Raw genomic sequence first — 14,242 nt, 5'->3', positions numbered from 1 at the left:
GTGGAGAATGAACATGCTCATCTTCATTTCCACACCCTGCACGTCTCTGCAGGGCTGGAACCACTGCAGTCAGGCTATTCCTGTGGATTCACCGCTACATAACATAGAAGATATCCTGTCGAGTGGTGTCATATGCCACTTAATGACACATACAATGTAGTGACACATGTTTCAGGCAGCTACTGATGTAGAGCTGCAACTCATTATTATTCTTCATTATCAATTAACCCGACAATTTTGTTTGTTTTATCGTGTCAGATAATTGAGAAAAAATAAAAATTTAAAAAATGCCACAAAGCTGGTGCCCTCAGCTTGTTTGTTTGTCCGAATCCCAAACCAAAAATATTCAAGTAACAATCATATGAAAATGAGAAAAAGTGAAAAATGAAATTTGTTTGGCCTCTCTGCGTGACATATGATGTGAACAATACATGTATTTGTTGGGAATTGTTGTCAAGGGAATCCTCCATGACAATAGCACAATTTGACAAAACATTGAACAAAAAACTGAAATGCTAACCAAACCGAATACGACAAAAAGAAAAATAATAAAAAAAGAAAAGAATAAGACAGAAAGTCAAGAAATTATGTTCCAGGTAGAGCATAAAAATGGATCATTCATCGATATATTATATGAAAGTATTAATGTCAGTGATAACATTCAATTATAGAGTTAGCAAAAATAATATGAAGGTGTTATTATGGAAAACACATCCTAAAATGATAAGACTATTTAAGCTATTATCCCAATTAGAGGGAGCTTTCAACATAAAGGCATATATGAACACTTGATTAGTCTCCTATCTATCAACTAAATGTTAATCTAGTAATAGTTTGGAATATACTTCAGTGGAGGGCGGCGCTATTAACTGGTTCATGTGTGCACATTCCTTTTCTGGGTAAAAGATTAAAACATAATAAGCTAAAAGTGAATCCTGTTCAGATTAAAACTTTAATCATTAAAGAACAAGGTATTAACCTGTGAAAGAGCAACATGATTGTGGGTTCAGAGTGGAAATTAGATGCACATCTTGTAAGGTCTACTGTCAAGCATCGGTTTAATTACTTGGTATCTGATATTATGACGATAAGGCCTAATTGCACATCTTCACCCGGTCGGGGGCTGGAGCTAATCGCAGCTGACTTCGGGCGTGAGGCGGGGTACACCCTGGACAGGACACCAGTCTATCACAGGGCACATAGAGACGAACAGAGACAGACAACCATTCACACCTACGGGCAATTTAGAGTCATCAATTAACCTAACACGTGCATGTCTTTTGGATTGTGGGAGGAAACCGGAGAACCCGGAGAAAACCCACGGGGAGAACATGCAAACTCCACACAGAAAGGCCGGGATGCGAACCTGGAACCTTCTCGCTGTGAGGTGACAGTGCTAACCACTACACCACCGTGTGTCCAGCTGTGTCTTATAAATTTGTGAATATGAGATTAGTGCCAATACAATTATGTAGTATATATGACAAATGCTTTTTTGTACATGCATTTTTTGCACAGAGACCAAGTGGAGCATGTGCAAGAGAAGTATTGATTCAGAATATGTACTGCATATTAAAACAGGTACTCTTCTCAGACCTGTTGGACAAGTAAGATAACTTATATTAGTGATGTTAGATATTACATTTAAACAATATTCAAGATAGAAAGTCAGACAAAAAAGTAATCCAGAGCCGAGTTGAATTAAATTAGTGGAAGTAGTGGGAAAGGGAATGTGGAATTGCTCATATTCTTTGATCCTGTAGAAGACAACTTGTATAACACATGGACATAAAACCTCTCAACAAGATGCCCAAGATTTTGAGTGCCTTGTTATTTTCTATACTATTCCCTTTCTTGTTGCTTTTCCCTTCAAACGTCATTAAGAACTTGCCTCTGGCTATTTCTACAGGCTTTCAGAGAGCAGATCATTTCCGATGTCAGTGGTAGATGTTTGGCTCTCAACAGATATCAAACATCTTTTGAAGGAGAGATTTCAGCTACGTCAGTTTGATGATCCACCCCTGACATCTGGATTGTATTTTTACGTAAAAAAGTTGAGGGTTTCAAGGGTTAAAAGCTTTGATAAATGTACCCACACATCCACCCAATTTGTGCCCTTTGAAATGCTAATCCTGTATTTTATGTGAGTGTAAAATACCTAAGTACATCTACTCAAGTACTTTGAAAAAATTTGAGGTTCTTCACTTACTTTACTGTATTTCTACTCCCATACAATTCAGAGGGAAATATTGTGCTTTTAACGCCACTATGCTTTAGTAGTTACTGTGCAAATTCAGATTTACATACAAAACATTTGACAATCATATCAAATGTGATGCATTGTATATACGTAGAATAAATAAAAGTAGCCCTACCTAGACCAACAGTAAATACTCCTTATTTGATAATCCAGTAATATAATATATGATACTATAACACAGCAAATTTGCATTATGAGACATTTTACTTTAAACACTTTACATACTTTTTACTAATAATACTTCAATGAAGGACTTTTACTTGCATATTTTATTTTTGTCATATTGTCATTTGTTTAATACTTCTTCCACCACTGCCAAAGAGTTACCTTTATGGAAACTTTTACGTAGCAGCATGGAAAAACATCTTGCTCACCTTTCCCACTGCACATGACACTGTCGGAAGTCTCACAAAGCTCCTTGCTCTGAACATCACTCATCTCACAAGACCTGGCGAACTGGCACAGCTTCCCGAACCAGCCCTCCTCACAGATGCAGCGTCCGCATGAACAGTAACCGTGACCTGGCAGTGGAGGGCAGAAGGGCCTTAATTTAAAGGAGACACAATATTGAGCATGGCCATGAGAAATTAGCACAAGTAGAGGAAAAATAAATAGCTAAAGCATTCAGAGACGGACTGAAAAGTCAAGAGAAATGTCACCGGAAAGCAAAAAGAAGGCGTTAAGCATATAAACGCAGAAAGTTGACAGTGCAGACATTAAACCTTGACAGTAATAGGGAGTACAAGGAGACAGAGCCACAGGAAGATGAGAGAGACGCAGCAGGCTTATTGTATTTCCCCTGGGGACATGAAAGGAACTGTCATCGCTGGTCGTGTCTTGTCCTTAATAAATCTCCAGCGCCTCAGGAAGACATGAAAAACTAAGAAAGGCAATGGCAGACAAAAACACACAAACATGCACCCAGATGAAACAAGGGGTGTTTAATTGGTTGAAGAAGGCAGTTTGGTGCTGGTACACAGTCATCACTGTAGTTTTAACAAGCACACACACACACACACACACACACACACACACACACACACACACACACACACACACACACACACACACACACACACACACACACACATTCACTTCTACCTTCCTTCATCTCCAACAGGACCCTTAGATCACTCACTATGTGCTTACTTCAATTCAAATCAAATCATGTAAAATGAAGTAGCACCATTGATTGTTTCCTTCATGTTCACATCTGGTTACAGATGCCATGTTGAAGTGGTGGTAATGAGCAGAGCATTTCCCCTACAATTTCATCATCGTAAATCCATACTGTGCTGTAGGAAGTGTTTGATATAGGACTGTGCTGATTCAATCAAAATCAGCTGTTGATTTAACGCCCCTTCAAGTCACATTCTGCCAAAGACAATTGTAAAACTTACTTAAATGATTCACTTGGCAATACTTAAACATATTTGAAACTTATCAAGGCATCAGTTGAAATAGTTTTGACCATAACTTGAAGCGATATACACTACTATTTACTATTTATTACTATGTACTGTATTCTGACAGATGCAGCGTTATACTGATGAGCAAAGTGAGATGGAAGGCTTGATACCACACTCATATCTGTATGCTTATTCAATTAACATATCTTAGCATAAAGGCTGAAAGCAGGGGTAAACGACCAGCCTGACTGTTCAGAATAATCAGCAACTAATGGGCCTTTCAGACCAAATGCAGAAATGCAACTGCTGTACTCTGAAACTCATTATTTCTACGACGGCTTTTTGCTGCACCAGGCAAGCGCTGCATGCCCCTCAGTGATTCCGCTCAATGTTCAACTAAGCTGACCTTTGACCCTACGCTTGTGGGTCAGAAGGTGTGATGAATAGCTGTGTGGTCAATAGAAAGAGGGCAGCCAGTCCAGACCATTTTTGTTTACATCCATGGCCCAGATGAAGCCCGCCAACATGGAGTAAAAGCTGATTGTGTGTGTGTATCTGAGTTACTTGAACTGTACGACACAAGTTTACGGTCCTATCGAGACCTCAGACCCACACCCTCTGGTTTCTTGCTACTCTTCCTCTTACTAGAAGGGTTAGTGCTGGTGGCACGGGACAAATGATGCATCTTCATTGCTGGCAACAAAAACAAAGGATTTTTGAAAATCAGCCTCTGCAACTTCAGTACATCCTAGTAGAATTGCGTTGGGTGCAATTCCAACCGTGTTTGGTCTGAAAGGCGTATAAAAGTCCACTAATTAACATGGACTAACATAATATCTAACATGGGGCCTTTTTGTAGAGTAATGTGAAGTGATTGTGCCGGGCCAAAGACATTTTTTGTTTTTTACACACTAAATGAGCTGAGATGGCTATACTGTGGTTTATTAAATAGCCTCCTCAGACTGTAACTGCATTTCGTTGCACATTCCTGTGTTATGGAATTACAATAAATCAGCTGTGCACCTTGAAATGAATGAGGAAGAAATCAGATAACTTCAGTATCTTGAGGGTCACAGCTTGCACAGAGTATAGCTAAACACCAACTATGCGATGGATCATTCTACAGCTATAGATAATACATCAGTATCGACTATCTATGCTCACTAGCTCTCAATCCCTTGCTTCACATCGCTTCCTTTTTGTTTTGCTGTTTTTAATCAATCAGAGGTAGAGGTGGGGGTTGTGTGGCGGTGGTTCTGTTGAGAGGTTATAAATGAAAGTCCGCTATAGCTTCTGTCTCAGTTGGAGTGGAGTGGAGTGGCAGCCATGGCAGGCCATGCATGACTGCCTCAATCAGCCAGCCTGGGAGAGCAGTTAATTGCTTTGGAGGAATGGCAACCTAGCCGTCATTCAATTAGCCTGCACCTGCCTTTCACAGAGCATGCATTGTGCGGCAACGTTTAGAGATGGACTGTGAAGGGAGGTTTTAGTGACTCCAGTATTTAACCCAGCAAAGAGCTGTACTGTATGCAGAGAGCGTCGGAGGATAAGAGTTCAGCGCCACAGAGAAAGGATGGAGAGTGAGTGAAAAAAATGGTAAGGGAGGGGGGAGGACCTGAGCTCGCCCCTATATGCACACGTTTTCCTAAAGTCCTTACTTTTTTAAAACAAAGGGAACTAAACTGTCTCCAATTCATCTGTGCCAGCTATAGGCATAGTGATCATTTCTTGGTCAGTATTGAATTTTACATGTAATGGCAGGACAAACACACAAGTATTATTCTAGTGATATTATTTATAGAGCAGAGCTTTGATACCCATCAGGCAGCATTCTGCTAAATAGTAATGCCATGCTCATGTTCTAAGGGGGTTGACATAATAACTGGTTTCAGACTTTTAAATACCATCCATGTCAACATCCGAGTCCTAATTATGTCTGTGAAATTATGATAATTTGAAAGCTCTGATACTGTATATTAGACTTGACACTTGATGCAGAAGTGCCTGAAAAGCCAAACAGATACTGGAACCTCAAAACCACATGCCCAATAATTTGGATGTTCACAAATCAGAAAGCATCTGGATTTCTACCGCCCATCCCATATCACATGTGTACAAAAGGTGGACAAAGATGCTCAAAAAACTTCAGCCTCAATTGCAGTGTGTAAAGTGGATATTTTGGCTGCTTCCCCCCTCTTGCTCTTTGTGTTTAGAGAAAACCCTTGAGAGCCAAGTTAAGGACTTAACTGACGCATAAGCTGGTTAATACTGAGGGACTGCATTATACAATATGTAAGAAACCTTCTTACATGCCAGAATTTCTATTTTCTTCATTGTCTGCTGTGAAGCTCAAACCTTAAGGGGCACTGTCAGTGCCCAGGATTTGGAAAGTTTCTTACAGCCCTCTCACTATAAAGCTGCTGTTTGATCCCCACTCCCCACTTTGGGTACCTGGTTTAGAGCTCCTATACCTAATAACTTCCACAGGCCTCAGAGGATACAGACTTAATTGTTAGCCTGACAGCATGTTTGTGTGTCTGTGTGTAACTGTGTTGGTGTGTGGTGCTCAGACAGGCTCTTCCAGGACGCCTCATGAAGAATTGTCTCTGGACAGCCCAGCGCACAATGAGCCCCAGTAATCCATTCACATAAATACTGCATCCCCCTTTAAAGGAGATATTTACCCTCAGATGCTGCAATGCACCACTGATACAAAATGGCACAGCCGACCAAAACAAAATGAAAAAAAAGAAACACTCAGAGGGAGGCACTTAGACATGCATACAGTATCTGTGTGTAAGTTGGGACAGATTGCGTTGCAATTTAAGAATTAACACAAATCTTTTGAGTAACAAATGTCTCAAGAGTGAAGCAAACATAGACATAGCTTTACAGCATATACATAGCTTTACAGCAGTTTAAAGCCTGGTACAAATAACTGTTTAATCTCTATAGCTAATCCCCCTGTTCATGTCAAATGTATGGGGAGTTCATGTTCATATAACTCACTTGTTTAACTGATATAGATGCTTAAAGTTCTGCATAATTATGGGCTGCATAGACTGCAGGCTTCATTCGGCCTGCCTCAGCTCTATCCACTCTCCTCTTTGCCCATTTCTTCATTTGCTGGGAGTTAGGTAGCGACATGCACTGCCAAGCTGGAGCCACCCACTTTGAGCTTCTTCAAAACCTATGAGGGATTGAGGTCACGAAGACTATGTCCATATTTCACAGTCTATGCCTTTGTCATTGCATGTGTGTGGATGTGTTAAACAGACACAGGACTTTCACCCAGAAGACGGCACGTCTCCTTGTCCAGTGTGTCCCTTTATGTATGTAACAAACATACTTATTTAAACCTGACCCACGGTTGTTTTCTACCTAACCATGTAGTTATGTTTGAATCCACAGCGGGTGGCCCATATTTAAAACAGCGACCGTAGTGGAGCGTCAGAATTTGATGTGCGGAGCTATCCTGCTACCCCACTAACAAAGCGGCCGTATGGCATGAGTTAGGTTGAGAATAGGTTGACATTCTGGACCCTGTCCCCTGTACATAGGCATTCTCTGTGGACCCCTGCCCACATCCACAGCCATTCATTCTAGTATCTGTGTTAGCCCTCTTCACATGAGGGCCTTGTAAACACCCCTGCTCCATAGTGGAACAGACAAACAATAGTAAACAAAAAAGACAATCAAATGGAACATATTTCCTACAAGAACCCTTACAATGACGACTACTATGTTTGGCTCAATAACACATTTTGTCAGTTTTCCCCTCAGACTGTTAATTTAGCTGAAGAAGAACATAACTTTTCTCTGATGCTTTCTTTTGCTTTTCTTTTGTAGCACTACAATCCTTAATTGCACGTCCATCTGACTTTCTCTATTCTCGCTCTTTCTGTCTCTGTCTGACAGCAGCAGCAGCAGCGAAGAAAAATATCAATATCAATTGGATCTTTAATGTTTTAGTGCAATCTATCCATTAGAGCGGGTGTGCCTAAATGGCTCAAATTAAGAACACAAACTTCCTCAAGACCTCAAACAGAAGCTTCAAAGGCTTGGAGCAATTTCTCTCAAACTCGGGCTCAAGGGTTTAAAGGGTTGTCCCTGTGGATTTCAAAGAGAGCAGATAGAATAACACTGTATTGATCTTCAAATTCCACATCTGCTCCTGGCATCATTTCAAAGTGGGCGACTGTATGTGTGCACATGCTAGGTGTGTAGTTTTCTCTGCAAAAATTAGGAGTGTAAGGGCATAATCATGTCTAGTCCATCGGTGGATGTACATCTATTGTTTTTCTTAAATGGAATAGTGTAGTTGGTGTATTTGTAGCTATTCTCCATTGGTAAATATGTTCAATTTGATAAAAACCAATGTTCCTCAACATAACCTCTCCGTAGAAACATTGCTACAGAGAGGAGGGCGACCATAGGCAGAAGTTAGAGCCATAGATAATTCAGAATTTTCATGCAATCAGAAAAAAAAAAACACGGCATAGTAGTTATATTAATTCAGAATAGATTCTACAAAGCGTAATGTTTGGCTTCCAGGGACATCTCGGGAAACAGAATTTTACCCTCAGGGATTCGATGCTCCCTGTGAAATATAGTGAATTTCTCTTCTTGATTGTTTTACGTGCCACGTCTTATATCACCTTAAGATACTTGTACTGTCTGTCACATAGCAGGGACATTTTCCTATCCTCTACCTAAATCTCAAGTAGGTTGCACAAGCATTCCAAGATGGATTCAGCGAAGACTTAACTGCTTGAACTTATCGTAAATTGTATGCTTCAACCTGATTAATATCACCCACCTCTTCATGAGTAGGTGCACGTTTGTGTGATTCAATCATTTGCAAAATGGAGTTCTGCTGTCGGAAATCAGCAGATGTAAACATACCAAATGTAGCAATGTCAGTACTCTTATTGGGGCCCTGAAGACAATTAAATATTAATACAGCTGCCAACAACATATCAGTTATCATCAGGGCTGCGCCTATCTGTGATTAAAATTAAATAGACTGGTCTGACACCCAGTTAGACGCTAAAAACTTCTTGCAAAAGAAAAGCAGTCCTTGACATAGTTGGGAGGGGTCAAGGGAACATGACGGTGATGGACAGTCCCAAGAGAAACTCATACAGTAGGTGATGATAGAGGATTTTCCACTGACAGCAACCTGAATAAAGACCCTGAGGCAACTGTTAGGAGTGTGAGAATTTTTCTAAAAAATACTGAGCTGTATCAGTTTCAATGTAATATATATATATATATATATATATATATATATATATATATATATATATATATATATATATCACTTTGGCTGATAATCATTGTTTTATCTTAGTTGATATATGTAAAATATTTGAACTACTTGTTTTTTCAGATTAAGATTTATAGATTTTAAGAATAGAAAGGTAGAAAAAGATCTGTACATGCCTCAAATGACAGGTCTGATCTACTCGTAAAGTACGTCAAGTTCTCTTAAATCACTTGTCTGTGCCACCTAACAATCAGGATGACCAGCACTTTTACTTGTGAAACACTGTACGTCTCCCACTTATCTGCTCTACACAGCTTGAACAGTAATGTTGAAATGTAGGCTTGCCATCTGTTTATGGCCATATTCTGTCAAACCCCTCTGTTGCTCACACAACTTGAACAGCCCTTGACAATGATTAGATAATATGTTTGTGTGCGTGTGTGCGTGTGTGTGTGTGTGTGTGTGTGTGTGTGTGTATGTGTGTGTGTGTGCGCGTGTGTGTGCTCTCACCTCCACAAACCTCTCCACTGAGGTCCTCACACTGCCGGTCATCACACTCACAGTTTTTGCCATGAACACGACTGTCCCCAGGTGGGTAGCAAGTACACTGTCCACACTGGCACTGACCTACAAAAAACAGAGACATTTTATCACTTCTGAGCAGGGTTTTATAGCAGAATCGTGCCTTCCAGAGCCATTCAGCAGCACAGTTCTCTTTTCCTGAAGTGTGTCCATTCACCCTGAGATTAACTTTTTTTTAACTTGTAATTCAGGGGAGTCATTTGCATACATGCAGTAAGATGACTGATTTGAAATGGGACTTAATCTGCCTGACAACATTCCCTTCAGTCACACGGGGATATCTCATATGTAAATCACTCCCTCTAATAAACACTATGGGCTACATACACACACCTCGAGATGTTGCTATCCCACTTCAATCAGTGAGCTGCCACTGAAGACGGCCACAGGGGAACTTACTGAGTGAGCATGCTTTGCTAATGGTGAAGCTCATTAGAAAAACATAATCTACCCTGAACTATCGTTGGAGGTGCGTATAGCATACCTGCTCATTGATCATTTTACCAGGCTGCTCAGAGTCATGTCAATTATGGGCATAGTGTAGGCCACACAGAAGTTTGGAGATTTAAGAGGTTATATGTGTAATGATCGATTTTTTTGGTCAAAGCTCACACCGTGTCTGTCAGATTTGTGTTTGTTGTTGTTGTTTCTATAATAATATATTAGCACCAATGCTAGTGAGCAGTGACATGTAATCATGTAAACTTCAACCTGAGAATGCAGAGTGCATTTTTATTATATCTTAAATAGTGCTTGAGAACAACACTGCGTAATAGAACGTGTTAAAATAAGACACACACACACACACACACACGCACGCACACACACACACACACACACACACACACACACACACACACACACACACACACACACACACACACACACGCATACGCACAAACACACACACACACACACACACACACACACACAGTTGGACAGTTTTTAAATGTTCCTAACCACACATGCTGTAGACAAAAGACACCCAGAAGGGCAACAAACAGGTAAGCTGCCCCAATGAAAAATAATGGCACGAAGGGAATTTCCCAGCTCAGTAAAGACAAATGGTTAAAACACAGCATACAGAGTGCCTCTCTATCTGTTTTTTCCTCCTGTTTTTATTGAGCTTGTATGTCCTTTTTGCACAATCATTATTTACTCTGAGTGTTTTTCTATATGTAGCCTTGCTGGGTACATTTTGCATTTAGTGCCACTAAATAACACCTCAAACATATCCATAATGTGTATGTGCCTGCCTTTATCTTTTGATGACTCATTGAGCGGTATCAGGGGCAATTCATAGTGCTGAACATGAATTTGCGAGACAGCCACTGGACTGAGAGCATCATCTAATGTGTTGTCCATGTCACATCACTGTCACTTTTTATGACCACAGACAGACAGAGAGACAGACACACACACACACACACACACACACACACACACACACGTGCACACTCTCTTCCTGCTTCACATATAATATACCACCATCTGCTCCTGGGACTTAGTTACCCTAGCAACCGGTGATGTCATACCACCCCTGCCTTATCGATTATCTCTGTGCTCGTCAAACCGTCTGCATCAGCGTGTGCATGTGTGTTGGTGTGTGTTTTTCATTCTGTCTCAGGTAAGCAACATCTTAATGACAAAGTCAAGGCACAAGCCAAAGACAATTTGACTCTGTTTTAATAAAACACAAAAGGGTACAAATGTATGTGCATACACAAGATAGGCGTGGTTGTGGCAAACTCATTTTTGCAAATTTAGTGTGCAGAGGTGCAAGCTCAGTCATGTTGCTGTGCAGCACACACTGGAAAGGGGCTAGAGCAGGATTAATACATTGTTGAATAGAGGAATGCTTAATTAGCAAGTGGTAGGATAGACATGGAAAATGGTCAATCATGTCAGCTCCCCTCATTCCTTTTAAAACCAGCTGACAGTTTCTTAATGGGATAAGGGAAGGGAGAGTGCAAACAAGCTTCTCCCAAGAGAAAACTGCTCTTTTCCTAAAGACACAGAGCCCCAAAGCAACAAAGCCCTCTCCCTAAAGATGAATCTACAGCCCTCCTTAAGGATGCCTCCTATACTCTTTATGATCTGCGATGGCTAAACCTGAAGTCTCTGTAGAATAGCTTAGGGTCTATGCTCAAAAATATAGAAGTTTACCATTTACAACCAGGTGTCATGTCTGAGGTTTAGATTAAGTTTCCACCCTTTGTAAATCATGCACAATTTTGCAGTATACTTCAAATTAAAGACTGCAGATAGAACATAGCAATAGGCAGTGGTGGACAAAGTATAAGTAAAGTACAAGTTGTAATATCAGAGTGTAGAAAATACAAGTAGAAGTCCTGCTTTACAAAAGGATATGAGAATATTCACAGGTCCTACAAAAGTATAATAATCTAAATATACTTAAAAAAAAACCAAAAGTACTCATTATGCAGAATGTCTCATTTCAGTATCACTAGCAAGTAGCACACAGGCAAAACATGCATTATACTTATATTTACACTTCTGCCATTTTTGCAGCTGGACAGAAACAAAGCTATTTGGCAAAACCCAGCTTCAATTTGAAATTACAATATTTTCCCATGATTCTTCTATCCAATCACAGTTCCATATTCACACAGATATTCACAAAAATCTTTTGAGCGATCCAGTTATATCTGAAGGATCTGATTAAATCTCTCTCCTGTTTTACTTTGACATGCGTAACATTATACAAGCTCTCAGGCTGGCTTGCTCTGGATTACTGGTTGTTCCAAGAGTCAAAACTCAACTTGGTGTGGCTGCCTTTAGCTTCTATGAAAAAATGAGAAATTGCCATACAGTAAGAGCTTGAACTTGAGTCGATACTGACTTCTTTCAAATCCAAGCTAAAGACCCATCCTTTTACCATTGCATTTTTATTTACTAGGTCTGTGCTTTTCCCTGCTTTCTTCAAATGTTCTTATGTTATGCTTGCTTGCTTTTAAAGTTTTTTTATCACTTGTTTCTTGTGATTTGACCTGTGCAATCTGTAAAGCACAGTGTGTTGCCTTTTGGTTTGAAATGTGCTATAGTAATAAATTTGCCTTGCCTTTGCCTAAAGACGCCACTGACATTTCACTGGGCCTTTAACCCATGTGAGAAACTAAAAGTCAAGATATCGCAGTCTTTCCATTTTGACCATTTTTTTTTGAATATGTCCTTTTTAAGTGCATGGCAGTGCAATACCACATTGTTGGCTGCCCCTTAATGATAGTAATGCAAAAGTTGCATATGTATGGGCATTAAATATTTACAATCTCACACACAGCATTATTGTCCACTGCAGGCCACATGTCAGAAAGCAGAGAAAGGAATCCCGAGAATCAGCAGAAAAGATGTTGAAAGCAGGTGTTTCCTTGAGGAAATACCGCAGTATAAAGACTGTGCCTCCACCTCTCAGGAAGAAAAGCTCTGAAGCTGCTGTTTCAAATTTCAAGGCTTTTCCGCTCAAGCTTCCATCTCTACCAGCTGCATTCACCCATGCCTAAGTGATTTTCTACGTCTGTCTCCTTCACTTTCTCTCTCTCCCCTTCTCTTACTCTCCCGCCTTGCTTCCTGTCTCACTTCATTGTGTTTCTCACAGACCCTTTCTCTCTTTCCATTTTCTTTCCCTGCACATCCGTTACTGTCCATCAACGCCTTGCAATGGACCGTTACAATAGTTTGTTTCCAACCATTGTGATCTTCCAAACACTAAACCAAATAGGCATCCTATAAAAAACAAAAATGAAGTAAATCAAACCACAAACGCACACACATGCCAGCCTAAACACTTAGGTAAGCATGTACGCGCAGCCAACCATTCTCCTTAACACAGCCCCTACATTTTTCCTCCTCTGTCTATGTGAACAGATGAGGTGAATAGTACATTCATGCATTTATTATTAACAGAGGAGGAAAAGGAGAAGACTGTGCAAATGTATAACATTCAAACAATGCTTTCAACCTGTAACAGATATAAATTGTTGCCCTCAGCAGACTTTAGGATTTTGATTCTATGGAACTGTGTTTTCCAGTTGCATACAATGACGACATTCAAAATTCTATTCAAAATCTCAACCTTTAGGTGTATGCATGGGGAAATATGTGCTCAACACTGTGAAGGGTGTATACGTACACTTTAACCGGCTACGACAAAATGCATTTTTTAAAAATCATTTATGGATCCCATTAATTGTTCTTTTGCACACAGTAATTTAAAGTTCCATTTTGTTACGGCAATTGGAGATATTTTAAAGGTACTGCTGAAGAATTCAAGCTAATTAACTCTCCCAGCTCGAGTTAATCTTTGCTGTTTCATTATGTGAGGGGCCCCACGATGCCTGCTCACCCCTGTTGTTGTGGAATTGGTTTGAGGCCATGTTTTATGCAACAGACACAATATGTAATGAATAGTTGATGCATTCAAAAGCACCAAATTGGTTCTATTTGTAGAGTGCACTTAGCCAAGGCTGACTCTTCATATCCTAGTTACAGTATGTGAGCTTCGTTTACGATATTGCTGTCATTGTTCAATTGTTGATATTCATGTACTTGTCTCCATTGTAGAAACCCTGCCCTATGTGTTTCAGGTGCCTGATCTTATCAGCAGTTTTCCCATCCATGGGTGTGAGGAACGTCAATGGCCAATACAAAAACATACAGTAATCTGCAGTCCACATATCCCCTCTTTTAATTTGCAAAACAGCA

General features: G+C 40.1%; 1 protein-coding gene across 1 annotated transcript in view; it reads right to left on the bottom strand.

The window, feature by feature from the left end:
* The window catches only part of itgbl1 (integrin, beta-like 1), a 39,152-nt gene that overhangs the window by 3,471 nt on the left and 21,439 nt on the right, over window positions 1-14,242 (bottom strand). The window contains exons 8-9 of the mRNA XM_083921491.1: window positions 9,449-9,565; window positions 2,635-2,781 (exon numbers count right to left, since the gene is read on the bottom strand). Coding sequence (XP_083777617.1) covers window positions 2,635-2,781; window positions 9,449-9,565 — 264 coding nt within the window. The remainder of the gene's footprint in view (window positions 1-2,634; window positions 2,782-9,448; window positions 9,566-14,242) is intronic.

Source organism: Echiichthys vipera (genome assembly GCF_963691815.1).
Source record: "Echiichthys vipera genome assembly, chromosome: 10".
Lineage (NCBI taxonomy): Eukaryota > Metazoa > Chordata > Actinopteri > Perciformes > Trachinidae > Echiichthys > Echiichthys vipera.
This window is presented reverse-complemented; position numbering and strand designations above follow the sequence as displayed.